This window comes from Caloenas nicobarica, chromosome 5 (assembly GCF_036013445.1).
Source record: "Caloenas nicobarica isolate bCalNic1 chromosome 5, bCalNic1.hap1, whole genome shotgun sequence".
Classification (NCBI taxonomy): domain Eukaryota; kingdom Metazoa; phylum Chordata; class Aves; order Columbiformes; family Columbidae; genus Caloenas; species Caloenas nicobarica.
Window position 1 is genome coordinate 67,780,277 of NC_088249.1, and position 23,263 is coordinate 67,803,539.

The following is a 23,263-nucleotide window of genomic DNA, read 5'->3' on the forward strand; positions in this document are numbered from 1 at the left end:
GACACGCAGATGGACAGACAAACGGACGCATGGACAGATAAATGGACACACACATGGACAGACGGACGCACAGAGAGACAAACGGACAGGGAGACGGAAACACGGACAGAAAAACGGACGCGCATGTGGACAGACAAACACGGACAGAGACGGACAAACGGATGTTCATATGGACAGATAAATGGACACACATACGGACAGACAGACGGACACACAGACAGACATACGGACACAAAGACAGACGGATGCACAGACAAACGGACACACAGACAAATGGACACATAGATGTGGGGACACACGGACAGAGAGATAGACGGACAAACGGAGATACAGACGGACAAACGAATGGACAGACAGACAAATGGACACACAGACAGATAAATGGACCTACATATGGACAGACGGACAGACACATGGACAGAGACGGACACACGGACGGACAAGCAGACGGACACAGACGGACAGACAAACAGATAAATGGACACACATATGGACAGACGGACGGACACATGGACGGACAGACATATGCGGACACACAGACAAACAGACATGCAGACAGACAAACGGACACAGAGACGGACAGACGGACACATAGACATACGGACACACAGACAAATGGACACACAGACAGACATATGGACAGACAAATGGATGCACGGACAGATAAATGGACATATATATGGACAGATGGAAGGACAGGCAGACAAATGGACACAAAGACAGACAGACGGACACACAGACAAATGGACAGAGAGACGGACAGACAAACAGATGGATAAATGGACACACATATAGACAAACGGACAGACAAACGGATGGACAGATAAATGGACACACATATGGACAAAGGGACACAAAGACGGACAGATGGACAGACAGATAAATGGACACACATATGGACAGACAGATGGACGTACAGACACACAGACAAATGGACGCACAGACGGATAAATGGACACACATGGACAGATGGACGCACAGACAGATGGACACACACAGACAAACGGACACGGACAGAGGGACAGACACACAGATGGACAAACAGACAAATGGACACACGGACAGACGGACGGACACAGCCAGATAAGTGGACACACACATGGACAGATGGACGGACACAGAAATGGACACACAGACAGACATATGGACACAAAGACTGACAGACGGACCCACAGACAGACAAATGGACACACAGATGGACACATAGATGTGCAGACACACAGAGGGACACACAGACAGACAAACAAATAGACAGATGGACAGAGACAATTGGACACAAAGACGGACACACGGACAGACATACGGACACAAAGACAGACAGACGGACGCACAGACAAATGGACACACAGACGGACACAGAGATGTACAGAAACACAGAGAGACAAACGGACACACAGAGAGATGGACAAACAGATGGACGGACAAACAGACGAATGGACGCACGGACAGATAAATGGACACATATGGACAGACGGACACACAGACAAACGGACACACATAAGGACACACAGACGGACAAACAGATGGATAAATGGACACACATATACACAGACGGACAAACAGACAGACAAATGGACGGACAGCTAAATGGACACACATATGGACAGATCGACGGAGACAAAGAGGGACAGACAGACACACAGACAAACGGGCAGAGAGATGGGCACACGGACGGACAGACAAACGGATAAATGGACACACAGACGGACGCATAGATGTGTGGACACACAGAGAGACGGATGGACAAACGGACACACGGACAGATAAATGGACACACATATGGACAGAGGGACGGACACACGGACAGAGAGATGGACACACATATGGACAGATGGATAAATGGACACACATAGGGACAGACGGACGGACACACAGACACAGATGGACAGACAAATGGACACACAGACGGACACACAGATGTGCGGACATACAGAGAGACAAACGGACATGCAGACAGACAGATGGACAGACCTACGGACAGACAAATGGATGCATGGACAGATAAATGGACACACATATGGACAGATGGACAGAGAGGCAGAGAGACGGACACACGGACGGACAAACGGATGCATAAACGGACACATATGGACAGACAGACGGACACACAGACAAATGAACACAAAGACGGACAGATGGACGGACAGACATACGGATGCATAAATGGACAGATGGACGCACAGACACACAGACATACGGACACAAAGACGGACAGACGGACGCACAGACACACGGACACGCAGATGGACAGACAAACGGACGCGTGGACAGATAAATGGACACACACATGGACAGACGGACGCACAGAGAGACAAACGGACAGGGAGACGGAAACACGGACAGACAAACGGACGCGCATGTGGACAGACAAACACACGGACAGAGACGGACAAACGGATGTTCATATGGACAGATAAATGGACACACATACGGACAGACAGACGGACACACAGACAGACATACGGACACAAAGACGGACAGACGGACGCACAGACAAACGGACACACAGACAAATGGACACATAGATGTGGGGACACACGGACAGAGAGACAGACGGACAAACGGAGATACAGACGGACAAACGAATGGACAGACAGACAAACGGACACACAGACAGATAAATGGACCTACATATGGACAGACGGACAGACACATGGACAGAGACGGACACACGGACGGACAAGCAGACGGACACAGACGGACAGACAAACAGATAAATGGACACACATATGGACAGACGGACGGACACATGGACGGACAGACATATGCGGACACACAGACAAACAGACATGCAGACAGACAAACGGACACAGAGACGGACAGACGGACACATAGACATACGGACACACAGACAAATGGACACACAGACAGACATATGGACAGACAAATGGATGCACGGACAGATAAATGGACATATATATGGACAGATGGAAGGACAGGCAGACAAATGGACACAAAGACAGACAGACGGACACACAGACAAATGGACAGAGAGACGGACAGACAAACAGATAAATGGACACACATATAGACAAACGGACAGACAAACGGATGGACAGATAAATGGACACACATATGGACAAAGGGACACAAAGACGGACAGATGGACAGACAGATAAATGGACACACATATGGACAGACAGATGGACGTACAGACACACAGACAAATGGACGCACAGACGGATAAATGGACACACATGGACAGATGGACGCACAGACAGATGGACACACACAGACAAACGGACACAGACAGAGGGACAGACACACAGATGGACAAACAGACAAATGGACACACGGAGAGACGGACGGAGAGACGGACGGACAGACGGACGGACACAGCCAGATAAGTGGACACACACATGGACAGACGGACGGACACAGAAACGGACACACGGACAGATGGACCCACAGACAGACAAATGGACACACAGATGGACACATAGATGTGCAGACACACAGAGGGACACACAGACAGACAAACAAATAGACAGATGGACAGAGACAATTGGACACAAAGACGGACACATGGACAGACATACGGACACAAAGACAGACAGACGGACGCACAGACAAATGGACACACAGACGGACACAGAGATGTACAGACACACAGAGAGACAAATGGACACACGGAGAGACGGACAAACAGATGGACGGACAAACAGACGAACGGACGCACGGACAGATAAATGGACACATATGGACAGACGGACACACAGACAAACGGACACACATACGGACACAAAGACGGACGCACAGACACATGGACACACACGTAGATGTAGAGACACACTGACACAGAGACAGACACATAGAGAAATACACACACGGACACACAGACAAATGTACACAAGGGCAAACGGTTGCACAGACAGACATATGGACACACAGACACACGGACACACAGAGAGACATACGGACACGCAGGCAAACAGACGCACACACAGGCACATGGATATACACACAGTCGCAAACAGACAGACATCCGGACACACACAGACCCATAGATAGGCACAAAGACAGACATACGGACACACAGACAGGCAGAAGCACACACACAGACACGCACACATAAAGAGACAGATGTATGGACACACAAACACGCACACACAGACAGAAACATGGACATGCAGGCACATGCACAGACAGATGTACAGACACACGAGAGACATACGCAGACGCACACAGACATACAGACACGCAAACCCGCACACACAGACACACGCAGTCATGCACAGACAGATGTGCACAGACGCACACAGACATACGGACACACACACAGAGAAATCGGCAGACAGACATACAGACGCGCATGCACAGAGACAGACGCACAGACAGACAAATGGACGCACAAAATGCATGCACAGACATACAGACGTGCACACACACAAACATAGACAGACAGGCACACAGACACAGACAGAAGGACACAGACGCACGCATACACGGACATGCACACAGATACAGACAGACACACAGATGGACACACACTCACCTAGACACACATACACGCACATACAGACAGACATGCACACACAGACAGACACCCAGAGCCGCACACAGAGACACATGGACAGGCACATGCACACAGGCACACAGACAGACATACAGACACACACACACGCAGAAACATTTGCACAGACACACACACAGAGATGCAGACATGTACATGAACACACACATACAGATACATGCAGAGACAGACATACGGACACACAAGTGCACAGACGCATGCAGACACGTGCACAGACACACAGACACAGATGTACACCCACAAACACAGAGGTGTGCACACAGACACAGACATGCCCACACAGACACACACTCTTCCACACAGACACGCACAGACGTGCACACACAGACAGGTGCGCACACACATAGAAACATGCTTGTACACAGACACACACACAGACATGGACACAGACACAGATGCACACACAGACACACACAGACATACACACAGACACACACGCATACAGACGCAGACACAGAAACACAGACACATGCACAGAGAAATGTGCGCAGACACACGCACACAGATGCACACACGCACACCCTGACACACAGAGATGTGCACACGTAGACACGCACACAGACACACATACAGACACACGCACAGAGAAACATGCACACACAGACACGTGTGCACAGAGACAAACATGCGCAAGCACGGCCACACACACGGCCACACACGTACAGATGCACAGACACATGCACGCAGATGCACACATGTTCACACAGAGTCACAGAGACAGACAGACACACACAGAGAGACACAAGCAGAGGCCCTTGGACTGAATGACACAGTCGGAGCCCTTGGTGTGGCAGCACTTTAATGGATTTCTATTCCTGGGAGAACTGGCTCTGTCTGTGCAAGGTGCTGATGGGAACACAAGACACCCTCAGGCTGCAGCGCCCGGCGCTGCTGGGGCAGCCTGTTGCAGGAGAACTTACCCGTTTGATTGTTTGCACCACCTCCTGAATGTGAGAGTTATTAATCTCTTTCTTCAACCTTTAAATAAAGGAAATGTACAAAAACCTGTAATACTTCTGTTATCTTTACATAAAACCTGTGGAACAATAGCAATAAAGTGCTGTACAGCACAACAGACAGCCAGGTGTGTTATATTCTCACTGCCTCCTCCCACACTGAGAGGTTGCTGTAATTTTAGGACAGGCAAATAAACCACCATTCAAATTTGAATGAGACATAGGCCAAAGAATTGGATGCAAAATTCTATTTTTTCAGCTTAACAGACTGCAAAAGAACCTTGCTATGAGTGGGGAGCAAAGGAGGGAGTGTCCCCTGTTCTGTACCCTCAACATGTGAAGCTGTTACCCCGATTCACATGCTGCAGTAGATGAATGCACAGCTCAGTACCCAAGTATCAGATTTAGAACAACTGGGAAAGCTGCAGCCGTTACCTGACTGAACACACCTCTGAGATGAGGCTGGGAAAACCTGCCGTTGATTCTAGGGGGAGATACATACCCCATCAAGGCAGATTTGGAAGCGTGCCTGGGCTTCAGCTGAAGTGACTGGAAGGTGCATCGTCATGTCAGCAAGAACCTTACGTGTCACCTTCCAGAGCCAAAGAGCTGTGCGCCTGGGAGGCTTGTCCTCAAGGAACAATTTCTCCACCTGTCATGGCCTCCCTCTGCATTTCCCTGGGAGCTCCTGCAGCATTCCTAAGGCTCTGCTCCTCTTGGGCCAGTCAGAGTCTGGTCAGTGAAACCAAGTGCCTTACACAAAAATACAAAGCTGCTGGAGAAAGCGCTGGAAGCCACTGTCAGCAGTGGTGGCAGGAATGACACTATCGCTGCAGCTCGGGAGATGTGGGCAGCTAGCGCACACCCGTCTAGCTGCTCAAAAGGTTTCCCTGATGGTGACAGTGACGTAGCAACGTCCCCGTCCTGGAGCAGGACAGGATGGGACAGCTGCCAATGACCAGGCCCAGGACCATCTACCCCAGTACCTCTCCTGAGCGGCCTTGTCACTTGTGTTCCTCAGCATGGTTTGGATCCGCTCCACTCGCCTTGCCTCCAGCCTCTTCTTGATGTCTTTAATATTGCTGTGGAGAGAAACGAGTGTTGTGTGAGACAGGCCTGGCTACAAACCCCAGAGACCAAGGCAGCCCTCTGCGTTTGCTCTCTGGAGCGCTCTGCTGCCCAGAGAAGCAAAGTTGGAGTGATTGTGCAGCAGAAAGCCCTGAGTCTTAAGAATATTTCAGTCCTGTAACTTTTTTTTTTTTTTAGGGAGTCATAACAAAGGGACAGTAGAAAATACATGTTATGTAATCAGGTTGCATTGCATACCTACTACAGCGGGTTCTGCTGGAGCAGGAGATTTGCTGAAAGTACTCACACTGCTAAATTTAAAAAAACCACCATACTACATGTTCATATTGCAGAGCTAAAAAGAAAACCTGAAGCAAGCAGAAAGGCACACAAACTATGGGACGTGACTTAAAAGCAAAACCCATAAACACTTAAAAGGCAACTCTTCAACCAGTAGGAAAGATGAATAGAACAAAATCCAGAAACACCTCAGATCTGTGCCCCTGAGGCACGTGTGGCCACCAAAACCACAAACTGCAGCCCAGAGACCGTGCCCAGGCAGACAGAGGGTGCTGGGGCACGAGAAGCTGCTGACACACCACCAGTACCACCTCTGTCCCTTGGAGTTTAGCTCCACTTTTGGCCTTCATAGCTCCTGCCCTGAGAGGAAAAGAAGCCAGTTTATACCCTGTGTGGCACAAGTGTCCTGAGAACTGCACTGGCTGCCCCACCTTTCTCCTCTTATGAGAAACAGTGAGTAATCACTCCCCCGTTCTTCTCCATCCCATTCATGATTTTACGTGCTTCTGTCACATCCCCCTCAATCATCTGTTCACCAAGCTGAGTCCTATTTAATTTCTTTTCCTGCAGAAATTACTCCTCCCTGCTGCCTGTCCTTGCCACCCCCTTCTCACTCGTTCAAGCATTTTGTTCAAGATGGCACACTGACAAAGCGACCGCACGGCGGAGACAGATCTGATGGCATCATGCTGACTTGGAATCTCCTTTTTTCCATACAATTCCAAAAACTCTATTTGCCACTTTGGCCACTGCAGAGCAGTGAACAAGGAGCTGTTTCACAGAAGGACCCGCAGCACTGGCAGATCTCCTTCCTGAATGACAACAGCTCAGCCCTGTGTACAGCTGAGCTATGGTTAGTTTTTTTCCATTCACATTATTTTGTATTTATTCATACTGAATTTACCTGCCATTTTATTGCCCCTTGCTCAAGATCTTTAAATTGTTCTGGAGTTCCTCACGGGCAGTTGGAGATGTGACTGTGCTAAACGACAACGTGTTGTTTGCAAACCGTTACCAAGCTACTCAACCTGTTTTTCTCAGTCTTGTCTGAGTATGCTGAATAGCTGAGAGAAACACAAAATCTGTCTTGATGGAGGACGCAGAAAGAGGAAGTTTTGCCTGACTTAGCAACTAAAGGCCGAGAGAGGATTTAACAGTAAGGAGGAATGAGTGAGGATTTTAGCTTCAGGACAATGTTACTCTAAGAACAAATGGATAAATGCCTGGCTGGCAATGGGTGAATTGATTCTGCCAGTTTATTTAACTACTGGAGCCAAGATGCTCAATTCACTTACAAGACTGAGCCAATCAGTCCCTGGAAGGGATGATGTGATGTACTGACTACAGCAGATGGAGATGACACTCAGTGACCAGCAGCCTTATTTCTGATCTTTCTGAATCAGTCAGGGCTACTTACAGCAGCCTGAACACCAGTGCCCTGGGTGGTGCCGCGTGGCAGGAACACTGCTCTGGAGATCACACCACTGCCCCTGTGTGAGACCCTATGTTGCATCCCTGTGCCTCAATTTCTCACCAAAGTAAAAGAAATGCTTCCCTTCCCCTGCATTCACTTGCTGTCTGTAGTACTGTGCTTTGAGATCTAGCAGAAGACGCTACCCCAGATGAGAGCTAGGCATTTTGACTTTGTTATTCAAACACTGAGCTTACCTTTCTGATGACTCCTTCAGCACCTTCAGCTCAGCTGTCTGCTTCTCTCTGGCCAGCTCTGTTATCTTGGTAACTTGCTGTTCAAGGTATGAAAACAAGAACAAAAACAAACCAAGATGAGACACAGCGTGCCACCCATATCTAATTGCCACCAGATTCAGCTTTATCCCTCCCTGTGCTGAATGCCAGGGCCAGCTAATCCCCGAGGTTTTGTGCAAACCCTGCACCACAGCGCTGAGTTCGGACGGGCACAGATCGCACCGTGCAGGCTGACTGACTCCACCACGGCTCCACAGCCACATCACACATCTCTGGGTTATCTTTATGGACAGGTTCCTATCTCTGTGCGGGAGGCAGCACCAGATTCACTTGACTTGTGGGCAGGTGGGAAAGAGCAGCAGAGCTTACCTTCCCAATACCAGGGGCTGGCAGCAAGATGGGCCTGTCTTGTAGAAACAAAGTGATGTGAAACTCCTGGCAGGTCAATCTCGAGAGCAATCAGACCTGCCTGCTGCACTGCTGCCTGCGCTGCTGCCTGCTGAGGGACAGCCCGAAAGGAAAAAACCCTGGCTGCTGAGCTATGTGCTGCGCAGAGAGAACTTGGGTTTTGGTCTCCTTTTTGTAGCCTCGCTCACTAAATCTCACAGTCTTTGACAGAGCTGTGAGACAAGGATGTTTTATTCCTTTGGCTTCTCTCTCTGGTGATAAGCACGATTTCCAGGCAAGCTAGTTCTCAAGTGGCAGGTTATTTTCCCCTCAGGATTGGTACAGGCTAGAGCAGCCAGTCTTGTAGACAGCTTGCAAGGTGCCTGTCAAGCCAAAATGCACCAGGGAAACTAAGACTTAAGACACATGATGCAAACTCCTTTGGAAAATAATGATAGGAAAAGGCCTCCAAGCCCTGGAACCACCCTCCTTTCGCTGGAGTAGATGGTATATGCCATATTATCACCACCACCTTGTGGACCGCGCTGTGTCTCCAGGCATCACTGTGTCTACTGCTGGCGTTTGCTCAGGGTGGGGAGTCTGAGGTGTGGGAAACACTGAGGCACTGGTGGGACTCACTGGCGACACTCTATGTGGACACTTTGACTTCTGCTAAGTCAAACAGCAAAACACTTGCCCAATGTCAAGAGGAATGAGCTCTAGCCCCGCTGTGGGTGCTACGGGCTGGTCCCAGGAGCCCTGCCCCTCACAGGCTTTCACGTGTTAGCACAGACACAGCAACAGCAAACACCAAATGGATTGGTGGGGCTCTTCTGTTCCCACGCATCAAATTGCAGACCTATAAAAATATTTCTGCTGGACTTTTATAGCTTCTAACAAATAAGGCATCACTGTCTACATTCTCGATTACCTTGCATGGACCTGACAATTGCTGTGAGGGCTGTTTTCTGCCCTGGGGCTGCATTTCCAAGCTAACGTTTTAGTGAAGAACTTGTTTTTTCGGGCTGTCCTTGCAGGGACTCTCCTAAGCTACATCATCTGCTGACACTCGCAGTCCTTACCTCTGTGGCGTGCTGCTCTTTCTTCCTTCGAATCCCATCATGGTGTTCCTCCCCCAGGTGGATGAGGTCCATCTCCAGCCTCTCTCTCAGTTCCCCAACTTGGCTGTCGATGCTTTCTGCCATTTCTACACGATTTGCATATGTACCACCATCACCTGTTGTCACACTCCTGCAGAGCGGATAGAGCAGCTGATGCCGATACCACCCTGACCTTCCCGCCCCCCTAACCCAGGGTGATGTGGCTGCCCGCACCACTCAGTGCTTCCTTCGGAGCAGCTTTGGTTTGGGGAAGTGACTCACAGGCAGACCCTGTGCTGCACTTACCTCTTCTTCTGGGTTTTCCTAGTGTGCATCATCCTTTTCTTGCCTCCATAGCAGACAGACTCCGAAAAGAGTACAGAATATTTCTGCAGCAGCTCCTCCCTCCGTTTACTTCCTTTCCGCTCCAGCTCCCTCAGTTCCTTCTCCTGCTTCTTCAGCAGCTTCAGAAAGAGCTTCATCTGCTGCAGTTCCGCGAGGCTGACTGTCTCAGGCTCTAAAATGCAAAATAAAGAGAGGCTGTTTTCTCTCACCCAGCATTTCCCAACTGCTGTGATGCCTTTTGGGGTCAGACAGTTTTTTTCAGCACTTTTCCTCCCTCTTTTCACCATCATTCACCCTTCTCCACAATTCTAAGTAGCCCAAAGACAGTGCAATTGTTAAGCTAGTTGGCAGCTCTAACTATAAGAGAAAAAAGCTCTGTTATTTCATTACTGGTTTTTTTTGCAAAACTAAGTTATAATGACAAGTGCTTTCACCCCTTCAAGTTTTAATGCCTCGCGTTTCTTCAGTTGTGAGGAATAAATGAAAGGGGTTTTGAGGCAGATGAAAACGAGAGGGGAAGGATGCCTGTGAACTGTTGGAGAACTTGTTATCTGGCAGTAGCAAGTCAGTCAGATGGTGTTATCTGTGGCAAAAAGGACACAGGGAGTTATCTTCTCAGGGGAAGCAACTTTTCTTTTTGGCTTGGAATGTGTAAAAACTAACAGAACTTGTGGATGTGTCTGCAACACAAGGCTGTGCTGTGCAGGGCCAGCTCCTTCCCAAAGCCTCAGATTGAGGAATTTAAGGCTCATAGCTATTAAAAATGCAAATCTCTCAGTCAGCAAGTCCAGACTCCCGAACCAGAGCCCATTACACCTCCACAGTTCGTGATGCCTCTTTCCAGAGTACATCTTTAAAGTAACCACAGCCAGTGGCCTCAGAGGGCCAAAGCTGGTGCAGTTCGAAGCTCTTTTGACCCACCTGTGCAGATGACAGTGGCCCACCTTGTGTAGGGTGTAGACCATGGAAACTTCAAGCCTCGTTTCTGAGACCTGCTGCGAGCTCTGTCCCAGCCCAAGAGCTAGCCACACACTGTGGCAGTGGTCAAAATGGGCAAATGGTGCCACGGGCAGGAAAACCAGGTCCCTGAGCCCAAAGATTCACGGGGTTTGTCTTTAGTGCTGGCTCCAACAGGCGGGGTTGGGTCAGGTCTTTTTTAATTTGCAAACCGGGCTTCATCTCTATCTCAGTCAGAAACAGGGCAGAGAGGGAATGTAGGATGACTGTCAGGGCCTCAGCCCATGTCAACAGCATGAGCAGAGTTACCTGCAATCTGTGTCATTTCTGTCACAGTTTCATCCTTGGTGAAAGCTGCTGCTCCTGAAACCACAAAAGAGGTTCCTGTTTATGTTCTATCCTGGATCTTCAGATCAAAAACAGACAGTGGAGAGCTCATCAAGATCATGAAGGATGTTGGTGTGAATACAAAGGAGTTAATTAAGATGCTGAGATGCTTAAGTGCTTTGATTTCTATTAAAGCAAATCCATAACTTTTTATCAACTCATCTGACTGGCCAGAGTTAAGTAGATTTTGCCCTTGTTATGTTAATGGGTCTCCATATAATCTAGCAGTCAAAACACAGGACTGTGCTTCACTCCCGCTCTTGCAGAATGCCAGATGTGGTATCTGTTAACTCTGAACTTGTAATGGATCTTATAAAGAGTTTGGTGTTCATCTCAGCTGATGAATAAAACTACAAATCTTTTAAAGCTTCTAGGTATTATACAACTGGAGACAGGTGCAAGCACAGTTTCACAAGATCAAGAGTTTTCAGGGGGATCTAAACATATTTAAAATGTCATAAATCAAGAGTAATGTGCAGAAAGAGACCCTTGAAAAGAACAACAAAGAGATGCAGGGCAGCGAGATATTATAGGATAAAACCAAGCCAGATCTTAAAACCTTTATCTCACAAATATCCAGAATTTTCATGTCTTTGCTCAAAATCAATACCCAATCTCCAGTTTCACGCTTAAGATGAGAGGCTACATCTCTGCCACAGGCCACTTCTTCCCTGGACAGTGGTTCCCTCCTAATGCAGATATCTCCCAGGGAACCTTCTGCTGACCCTGGAGAGCTGAGGTTCCTCTGCCAGAGTCCTCAGCAACGAGCAGGGCAGCCAGCAAAGAGCAGTGCTACCCCGACACCTCAGCCCTGCCTTGGAAGGGAGAAACCATGTTCAGGCCAGTTGGATCTTCAGGTTGTTTCCTGGGGTTCTCAGGAGATACCCGAGATTACTCTTCCGTTGTGGAGTACAAGCACTATGCACCTCACACTTATGCCAGCCCAGGAGTCAGGGAATAGCTACAACTTTTGCCATTAATGACAAGCACAAGAATTTAAGTTGGTGACTTTGCCTGAGAGGTTCTGACCCCATTACCAAGGATCGTCGTCCCCAGCACTGTCTCTTTCCAGCCTTGCAAGAGTACAGGCTGGTTCTTCTGCTTTTAGCTCACCCCACAGCTTTACCTGCAGGTCCATTTGAAAGAGGAGTGCTGAATTTCCCAGTGGAGTCTGGCATCCCGTTGACCTCAGCAGGTGGGAAGTTCCTCTGTGTGCCAGGCCTCTAAAAAAAAGATCAGAAATAAATCAAAACTCTATTATTTCAGGCTGAATCCACGCGGCATGTTTTAGAAACAATGCCAGAACTTGGGGAAGCTTACCTCCACCGAGCCGTCTTTTAGCTTAACTGATCTCTTGTCTTGCAGACTGAAGAACTTAATGGGGTTGGAGAGAGCAATAGTCAGATCTGGAAACAAAAAGAAGGTCTTTGCTCAGATGATCAAATAACTTGTTGTACTCTGATTTTCCTGGCCTCCTGGTTTCCTTTCTGGCTTAGGACATGAAATTGTGGAGAAGGGATATTTTGTATTTTCCACTTGGAACAAGCTTCTCCCTGACCGCACAAAGCGAGGGGACTGCCTCCACCCCAGTCCCACTCTGAAGTGGGGCCCCTCTATGAAGCCGAAAAGAACATACTGCTCTCAAAAGCCCAAGCCAGGTTAAGACTTTCCTAACCTGCAAAGCTCCTGGACAAAGCCAGCGCACCCACCACAAGCATCCTAACGCATACTACCTGCCCAGGCATCAGGAACGTAGTCCTTTATCTCCAGGTACACGAACAGGGAAGGCATGGTGAGCGGCATGTTGCTTTCACTGCGGAGACAAACGTGGTGGTAGCCTGGAAACAGAGAGCAGAAGAGGATAAGCTGAGACAATCTCTGTCCCTCCTTGTGTGTGTGCCCCAGCACTAAAACAAAGTCTCTCTTTACAGAAGAGCACGGTGAATGTATTATGGAATTAAGCCAAGGCTACAACAGGATGAATTGGAAGGCTCCACTGCCTACAGGAATGGAGATTAAGTAGCAAAATATGCAGATGTTCTTATCTTCTTTACAGCTTCCAATGGACAGGTCTCAAGGGCACAAAAGCCAAAGGAATTTCCACCACATTTACCTGAGTGCAGTGCAACCACGGGAATGATGCGATGACCAATGAACTTCCCTCCTTCCTCCCAAGCTGCAATTTTGAGAGACGCCAACTCGGGCATCATGATCTAAGGAAAAAACAGAGTAAGGCACCCATGTCCTCGCCTCTAACTCCTAAGAGCATATTGGCTTCTCTAAGTAGAGCTTTACTCTCTCCTCCTTCCACCAGAACAACGCCATCTCTCCAAGGAAGCCACTGCCTATTTCTGCGTCTTGTAATTTAAGGCCACAGTTTATGACAGACATAACTGAATTCACAGAAACACCACAAAACAGACTTCTCAGAGGAGAGACTACATAGGATCACAAGAGGACAGTTTACCTAAATTAAAAATGAGGCAACAAACCCTCCAAACCACAGCTTCCATGAAGCAATTCACCAGAGCGCGGAATGAACCTGGAAGGATAATTTAGCAAGCATGGTAACTGGGCCATAAGGGCTCTTGTCTCCCTCCTCGCCCATTTTCTTCTGCCATAAAATGAATTAAAAATTATTCTGCCAGAACTGAAGCCTGAAAAGCATTTTCTTAAATGAGGATAATATTTATCTACCACATCCCAAGTAGGCTGAAAATATCTGCTACTTCTCAGTGTACTTGACAGAGATGAATTGTGTAACATGTATTTTGCCTTTGTAACTCACTGCAGAAAGGCCAGACATCACTATCACTGACTTAACTTCCCTGTACCCTGCAGCTGGATTAGTGACCCCTGAATTCTCGCGGACAAACAGGGCAGTTTTCCGTATTCCAGCACAACTGAAAACCTCCCACTGGTCCCATTACTTCTCCAGTTTGTCTGCTTCTCATTGACAGTTTAACCACAGACATTCAGTTCCCTTCTGCTTCCTGGTGCTTGAGGTTTTCAAAGCTGATTAGTCAATTCGGTCTGAAGTGCATCACAAATGGGAGACTTCTGATGCTTGTTATTTTCAGAAATGTTCCCAGCTACCCCTTGTCTGTTCAGGGAAATAGTGATGAAGAGTTGGTTTGGATGTTGTTGTTTGGATATTATCTGAGGTGCCTGGTGTGTCTACAGCCATGACTGAGATCTCCAGAAGGGAGTCCCTTCATTGTCCTGACCTCTCAAGAGGCAGTGCTTGTGGCCAACAGGTTCTTTAAGGCTCCTCTGTTTGAATTACTACCAAATGTTATTACCTTTTCAAAAACAAAAGCCTCCTCCTTCCATACAGGGTTAATGGAATTGGCAGTGGAGGTCAGTTTGGTTCTGTATTTGCGTTTTGTGTCCCTTGGTAACCCAAACAGCTCCACTTCCACGAACGTCTTCACACTGCGGTCTGAGAGGAACTGACCAGAGAGTATCTACGAACAAGCAGAAACATAATTAGCAACTGCTGAAAAGAATGAAACAGAAGAACCCCCCAGGCCTTCGCCCCAAAGTCACTCTCCCACCCCAAACATGTTTTCTGCTGCAGCTTCCAATCCACAATAGGCTTTTCTTTTACCTGCACCCATGTTTCTTGCCTCAGCACTTCCTCCAACCTCCTCCCTCCCCATCACCACAGCCTTGGCTTCTTGCATGTGGCAGATGCTAATTTTCCATTTTCATGCGATTATGATTAATTTAAAATAGCGAAAAGCCTGGGAGTTGCCATGGTAACACTCTCCCCCGGGACTCTCCAGGTTCGTTTGTCACTAAGAACCCTACTGGGTAATGAATAGCAGGGACATAGATGCCAGTTCTAGCCGTGGTGCCAGGAACGGGCTGTGAGGGGAGGGCCAACACCGTGTTGGTACTTGCCGTGACAGACAGGGTACTCGCCACCACCACGTCAATGCGGTCCACAGAGAAGGGGTCAAACTGCTTGTCTGGACGGCGCATGAATTCATGCTTGAGCAGGTAGCCACACTGGCCGTTGAACTCAAAGAGAGCCATGTTCTGCTGCATGGGGACATCTGCAATACAGAGGAACACAACGAGACAGGTTGCTGTGGGACCTCATCGGGTGGCTCGCGTGCTGCGGGTGAGCTGAAAGATGCTGTTCTTTTACAGCGCCTGCCAGCCAAAGGCTCACAAAACCATTCCAAAAACTAATTAAGCCTCTCAGCACCCTACAGGGAAAAATATTACAGCAGCTGTTGTAAGAAAGGTAAGTGGTTTACTTATGATTGCACCATAAGTCTTGGGTAGAACTAAATTAAAACCTCCTTTAAGAAGTACCTGCTATTTTGGGGTGTGAAGTAAATAGTTGTTTGAATCCTTCCACTCCTCCCTTTCTTTTTGGGCCTCCTCTGAGGCCATCCTCTCCCCTGCCACTTCTCTTGAGAACACTGTCTTGTGGTTTCTGCACCTGACATCCTCTTCATAACCCTCATCTCTCACTCCCTTTTAAAGTTGCTTCTTTTTTTCCCTCTCCTACTGACCCTACAGCTAGTCTCCTACACTCTCTATACATAAGACATCCCTCTGAGGAAGGAAAAGGGGTAAAGAATAACATTCTCTGGAGGCTTTTCTTTCCTTCTCATGCTGGTTATGGCACAAGAAGGCCCTTCTTCCCTGTTCAGATCGAAATACTGGAAAATAAGAGCAGTGACAGGCGAGTCCTGGAACCAGATGGAGCCCTGCCTGCTGCCTTGCAAAACAGGATGCAACTCAGGGGGAGCAGGAGCTTCTGATGCATCCGTGCACATTATCTAGTCTGACATCACGTTGCGGGGATGACAGCAAGTCTGTGTACATGTGTATGCACAAGTGTGTCAGACCGGCACCCCGGACACTGCGTGCGAGGTCTGTGCAGGGCCTAGAGAAGCGCTTTTGGTCTGTGGGACACAGAGTCAAAGCAGAACAGCACTCTGGGAGAAGGCACACAGAATAATCGTGTTCAGGGAACCAGCAGTGACGGAAGAGACAGCGAACACAAGCACACAGCCTCACCCGCTCGGAAGCTGGAGGACAATGTGACACTCACCCATGGTCTGGAAGTTGAGTGCCACCATCTGACAGCCGACATTCCAGAACATCTGGGGCATGTAATTAGAGGAGTCCATCCGGGTGCCTTTGGGGTAAATCCGGCTCATCTGTCGCTTGTTGTATCTGCAGTTGCTCTATTGGAAACAAGTCTGGAGCACTCTTTGTGTACCCTGGGGCTAGCTCACATATTTGGATTGTGAAAATTGTTTAGGCTCTGCTACCAAATGCTCAGAGCCTTCCAGACAAGAAGTGAGGCCCTTGCAACAACAGGCTTCTTCCCCATCCCCTTTCCACTGAAGGACAAGCATCTGGCAGCCTTGGCGTTCACTACAGCAGGATGCACCCTGTCGAGAATCTCTGTGAACAGCCCCCAAGCCACCCCAGAAGATCCCATGGCCCACCTCCACACGTTACATCTCTGACGGAATGTTTACCAGGTCCTGAAACCAGGAGCCAGCTGGATATGACTCTATGATTCTATATACCTCAGCCTTACCCAAGCTGCAGGTTAGCTCCCAAACTCCATACAACCACCTATGCCAGACAAAGGTTGCCCAAAGGATACTCTACAAACTGCACAGGGAACTTGGTTAGTAGATCACAAGCCTTCAGCTCCGTGAAGGAAGAGATGACGTAACTCCGGTTCTTCTCTACAAGTAAGATAAAAAAGCATTTAGAAGAAAGGCATGACCAGCCCCTGTTTTGTGTGAGGACTGAAGGACCCAAGAAGCACTTGGCCTGTTTACCACTTTCTCCCAGGTACCATTTTCTATCAAGACAATTTACCTTTCTCTGGTCCCTTGAAAAGGGATGAAGAATAATACTCCATAAAAGGTGATTTATATTTACCTGAGAGACAATGGTTGTGCACTACAAGACAGGAACTGCATGGAGAACAGACAGGACTGGCTTGCAAAGTTTAAATGGCAATAAGTTGGCCCAGCTCTTTCTGGATTTCAGTGACTTTTAGAGAATCGCTCCTGCCTGGAGTTTTAGTTCCAAGTTAATCCAAATATTCAAAAATCTTGCACAATTTTTTTTGGTTTTGTTGAGTTTCCTCTTCTTCACTCCCCCTTTTTTTTTTTCTTTTCTTTCTTTCATCGGTCAAACCAGCTCACTCAAAGTCAGACCCAAATGAGAGAACTGTTTAGAGGAACCTGTTGTGTATAAAGAAATCACATGCATTTTCAGTGTTTCAGATGTTTCTCTGTTCAATCACCATGGAAGAGGAAGGCCAGTCACATACACTAAGAAAAGCTGGGCTCAACCCTGCCCTCCAAAGCAGCAAATCAAGCCCACAGAGATGTCACCGGCCTCTGGGCTGTTTCTTTCCACCCTCACTTGTACAACTGGGAGCAGTATCTGACTTATCCCTGTCTTCTCCTTACCAATTCCTTACTACAGGGAGGAGGGCAGAAGGGAAGTGTTCGAGATCACGCATATGTTGTGGGAGAGAGAGAACACAACAGAAAATGGAGAACAGTAGCATCTGAAAGCACTGTACTCCTGGTCAAATGGAAATACTTGGGATTCTGAAAGGACTGAGTTTGACTTACGGGCAGAGACTTCAAAGGAGTCAAATTTGATGGGCTGTATGTAATTAACCAGGCTGGACATTTCTTCGTATGCTGTCACTTCCAAACCAGCAGTGCCCTGAGCAGAAAACAAAACCCAAGACAAGATAAATGAAGAGTCTTTTCCTAGACACAAAACAAAACACACTTCAGCTTCAGGACGGAAGAGCTCTGGTGGCTGCCCTGACCAGAGCACACCAGTTTCTTCGACTTCCTGGTCCTATGGTTACATTGTGGGCAGCACAGCCAGGGGCACGGTTTCTAGGCAGCTTGGCAAAAACTGAAAGTGAGGCACACGGAGAGGCATCAGTGTGTAAGAAGCCCAGGACCTCCTTAGCCTCTGAAAGCACCAAGTCTGGGACACACCCGGGACATTGTTTTCCCTCCTCTCCGAGTGACACTGAGGAGATGGAAATGGATTTATTTATTCAAGGGAATGCTGATCTCCTCCTTCCCCCTTCGGCAGCAGCACTTCATGCTTCAGTAACAACTTTTATCAGACTAAGGCTAAGCCTCTCCAAACCCCCTGAAGGCACAGAGTTATCTCCAAATCATGCAGAATATCAGAGTCAGAAATAACAATCCTTCTGCCATATCCTCTAAGCTTGCCACATAATTTCTCTTATTCGGTTTCTCCTGCAAAAGTCTTATTCCACGAGGGAAGGAAAGTTCCTGATTGGTCATAGCATGTTCATTCCCCTTGGCATTTTGAGTTCATCTCTATTCAATATGGTGAGGCCCCAAAGGAAACTGGAGGTCAGAAAAAAACAAAACAAAAACCAGAAAAGGAACAGAAACAACAGTGACAGCACCTCATCTGACTGCATCTTTTTAATCTCCTCTTCATCCAGGTTTCCCAGATGTTCATCCTCTTCCTCTGGTTCCTCTTCAGCCACATCACCTGCCCAGACTAAGCACACACAAGGGTACATATCAGCTGCACACCGAGACAAGCCATTGCTGATTGCCAGCAATGGATAGCTCTGCCAAACCTCACCATCAAGTCATGCAGGAGCACTAAGTGGCAGAATCATACCATTTTATTAGCCAAATCCGAATTTGAACTAGCACGCTCTGGACTAGCACACTCAAGAGGCCACATCATCCCACCCGCAGGCTCCCATTACAGCCCGAGAGTGACATTCACAGCGCTGATTTCCCAAAGCTCACACACTTCTGTGGGAATAAATGTCCATTTCTAGGTGCTCTGTAGGGCTGCTCGCCTTGTCTTCATCTGCCTTCATGTGCTCCTACCACGACAGGAGCTGAAAATTCACTGTTCTACCACAGGTTCCCTAAGCCCAAGAGGTGACAGCCTTGAGACTGGAGGAGGGGAGGAGGGCGGGGCTGAAGGTTCTGTAAACCTCCAAGAACCTCATGGCGAAGAACAAGGCCATCATACATTTGTGGTTATCAGAGAGCTACAAGCAGTAAAAATTCCCCACCCTTCCATCAAGGCAATAGCCAGTGTGCATCAATGAATTACCAACTCATGCTGCCATACACCTCAGAGCAGGCAAAGAACTGCTGATGGGCTCTTTTGGTTGGAATGAAGTGTTTGAAAATATTCTGAAGACTTAGTTTCTCTTCCAAGCTTATACTGCTTCTGGAGAGAACTGAGTTAATGACCAGTACCGGCTTGCCTCCAGCTGATATTGGGTGATTTGGAAGGTCTCCAGTGGGCCAGACTCGCTCATCTAGCTGTACTGGTCCCATTTCCCTTCAGACGTACCAGTATCTTCAGCATCCAGAGGGCTTGGCTGCTCAATGATTTCTGGTTCCACATTCCTCCCTTTCTTCAAAGAGTTCTGCCTCTTCCCAGATACAGATTGCTTCTTCTTGTTCTTAATCAAGATTTTTCCTAAGAGATCCTTAGGACTTGGCAGAGGAACTCCTGGCTTCAGCTGCAACAAATAAACTTCATACTGAATTTTCATCGCAAAGACAGAATTCAAACACTCATCTCTCCTGTTCCTCCCAGTATCATTCCTCTGGCCATTTACTGGTACATGGACATAGCTCTCACCCACTGTCTCCTTGAATTTCTCCATCTGCCAGCATACCCCACTATATCCACGCCATTTTTTCTAAGACTTCACCTTCAGTTTCAGACCAGCATTTTGCACCTCTCAGCCTTCCCACGTTCTGCTGCCTGCACAGGTCATGCTGCTCCCAGCTACCCATCCTGCAGCACAACTGAAAAAACACCTCCATGTCCTGAAGTCATCCACACACCTCTGGCTTTCACATTCCACCTACTCCCTCATTATCCCAGAGCCTCAGTCCTAGATCAGCACTCAGGCCACATTTAAACACTCTGCTTGCAGCAGATTTGAAAAAAAAAAGATCCCAGAGTAGGTGGCTCAAGACAAGGATGTGTGACTCAGACTGTGCTTCTCGACCTACACTCCCTGTACAGATAGCAACAGGCCTATTAATAATTTAGCTAATAGCCTGAACTGTTTCTCCTCACACACCCGCCCTGTTTCTCCCTGTTGCCTGGACAAGGACAAGGGTCTGGACAGTGGGCAACTGCTGATTTGCTCCCTGCTTCCTTTCAGCTCTTCTTGTGATCTCAGTGCTCGAAAACAGATACTTGGGCTGGGTGTCTCAGCTCCCCACTCCACCACTTATCCCAAGGAACTGCCTCACGCTTTGTGGAACACAGACACTTCCCGTTAATTGTCAATCAGCATCTCTCAGAAGGCGGCTAAAGCAGCAGTGTGCCAGGGATCACCAAAGCTGTCACTGTTGTCCACAAAACCACAAGCTTGCACAAGGAAGCTGCTGACGAAGGTGAAGTGGATTGGGAGCTTTACTCAGCTCCTCTGAGCACCACGCAATGCACGTCACCAACCTGCCCCTCTCTGACTGGAGGGGACTATGTCCAGCCTGGTAACAGGAATGGAGAAGCATTGCGAGGAAGAGCCTGAAGTGCTACTAAGCTCTTGTTCCTGTTTCTTTCCAAATCAAGAGCTGGCAGACAGATCTGAAACAGTACTGTGTACAAAAATACACTGGCCCATCTTGGTACAACTGGTATGCCTTTGTTACCCAGAGCTCAGCTTCCAAAGTCACCCAAGTCACAGAGCATTAAATAAGAGCAGAGTCAGGCAAGGGCTTCGGAAAACCTCTGTGACTGAGAGATCTTCCATCCATTTGCTGTGTTGCTCACCACTATGAACAGTCTTCTTTTTCACTGTCCTTGTAACTGTTGTGCCATCTCCTAGCACCAGGAGTGACTGTTTTTCCATAAAGACCTCTCCACTAGCCTCCTTCCCCAACTTCCACTTACCGGGTATTTTTCCAGCGGCTCTGTCAGCAGCATATCTCCAAAAATGGTTCGGCAGTACTCGGCCATCTTCGCCTGCTGCTTGGGCCTAAGGAACAAAGAGATCAAGCAGGAGTGAACAGGAAAACAGATGCCCAAATCCAGAGCTCGGCAAGAGCAACTATCTCAAGATTTCTGTACTATACCCACCTCTTGCCGCCGCTCAGATAGCTATGCAGACCTTGAAGTCCCATCTCGGACTTATTCACATTTGTTCATACTCTCCTAATCTGAGCTAAAAGGCTGCACACTTGTGGTCACTCTCACTCTGCAGCCTGTTGCTCACCCTTCAGTGCTGACCCACCTCCCATTGCTTCAGAAATCTCAATCGGTGTTTCGTTTCAGCTCAAACACTCACTGAAAACCCAGTGGCCCTTTCTGCTCTGGACAACAGAGAACACGATTCTCCCAGTCACCAGATACTCACGAGTCCACGTGGTTCTCAAAGGACAGGATGACAGGGTAGAGAGATGTTTTAAAAGCACTTTCTGCAATGGCCTCAATGGCATCCTAAAGGAGAGGCAATGGACAGGGAAAATATCAGCACTCATTAATAACAGAGCTGTGTGGCTGACCTCTCACTGAACCAACCCCAAACTGGTCATTGTTGGGAGCTTCTCTTTCAAGGAACTAATCTTCTCCCAGTCAGAAGGGAATAACTGCGTGATCTTTTCCATACCCGCCTGGATTTCCAGCTCCAGATGATAAAACATGCGGCTAAATTCAACAGCTTGCATAAAAAAATGAAGCCGAAGATGTAAGAATATGAGGGTTTATTTTTCTTACATAGTTCAGTGTATACATAAATGAATGTGAAAGCACTTGCCAGAGAGGCAAGCCACTGCCATGAGCACTTTTAATTGGTAGAGAAAGGTGTGCGCAGCACCAGATCAAACTGCTTGAACCCTATTTCTACCTGCCTCTGAACCTGTCCAATTTTCTATCATTTCACCTGCTTATAAAATCCTTCTGTCTAGCAACAGAGAAAACCAAAATGTTCAGTAACCAGCAGTGCTGACATTTCAAATGCAAATACCATGGAAACGTTCTCAGCATTACTGATGTAAGAAAAAACAATCATATTTTTCCCAAGCCCCTGTTAAACTGCCACAAGCTTTCCCCTATTTTCTTTTCTGGTGCTGCTAACTGACATGGTAAAGAAGTGTCATTTGCTCCTTTGCCGTGACAGTCCCCTGCTCCCCCTAAATCCTGGTCCAGCCGTGACCTTAGCACGAGGGAGGCTGCCACAGCTGCTCCTGCACGGACCACTTGCACTTCCTATCACAGAAACACACAAGGTTCAGAGGAGCTGAAAAAGCTACTAAAAGGCCACAGGCAATGGTAGAAAAGAGAGAGAGATGTGGAGGGAAAGATCTACACATCATATAAAACTAAAACCTGGGCACATGCTGTGTTAACAGGTTATAATTTCCTTGAGGTACAGTCACGTGCTTCAGCAGAACTCTGCAATTAGAGCAGCTACAGCTGGTGTTATTTCTCCTGTCTGCAGTGAACCACTGTGCAAAAGCAGCAGTGGTACT

The 23,263-nt window shown here is 48.0% G+C and overlaps 1 protein-coding gene across 3 annotated transcripts in view; it reads right to left on the reverse strand.

The window, feature by feature from the left end:
• Window positions 1-23,263, reverse strand: part of PLCB2 (phospholipase C beta 2) — a 54,249-nt gene that overhangs the window by 6,522 nt on the left and 24,464 nt on the right. For all 3 annotated transcript variants that reach the window (XM_065636108.1, XM_065636107.1, XM_065636106.1), the window contains 19 exons: window positions 22,150-22,232; window positions 21,687-21,771; window positions 20,124-20,295; window positions 19,204-19,301; window positions 18,374-18,470; window positions 17,383-17,467; window positions 16,816-16,940; window positions 15,648-15,802; window positions 15,044-15,208; window positions 13,855-13,954; window positions 13,475-13,579; window positions 13,062-13,147; window positions 12,868-12,964; window positions 11,664-11,717; window positions 10,359-10,569; window positions 10,035-10,203; window positions 8,527-8,603; window positions 6,477-6,572; window positions 5,455-5,512 (listed from right to left, as the gene is read on the reverse strand). In XM_065636108.1, coding sequence (XP_065492180.1) covers window positions 5,455-5,512; window positions 6,477-6,572; window positions 8,527-8,603; window positions 10,035-10,203; window positions 10,359-10,569; window positions 11,664-11,717; window positions 12,868-12,964; window positions 13,062-13,147; window positions 13,475-13,579; window positions 13,855-13,954; window positions 15,044-15,208; window positions 15,648-15,802; window positions 16,816-16,940; window positions 17,383-17,467; window positions 18,374-18,470; window positions 19,204-19,301; window positions 20,124-20,295; window positions 21,687-21,771; window positions 22,150-22,232 — 2,118 coding nt within the window. The remainder of the gene's footprint in view (window positions 1-5,454; window positions 5,513-6,476; window positions 6,573-8,526; window positions 8,604-10,034; window positions 10,204-10,358; window positions 10,570-11,663; window positions 11,718-12,867; window positions 12,965-13,061; window positions 13,148-13,474; window positions 13,580-13,854; window positions 13,955-15,043; window positions 15,209-15,647; window positions 15,803-16,815; window positions 16,941-17,382; window positions 17,468-18,373; window positions 18,471-19,203; window positions 19,302-20,123; window positions 20,296-21,686; window positions 21,772-22,149; window positions 22,233-23,263) is intronic.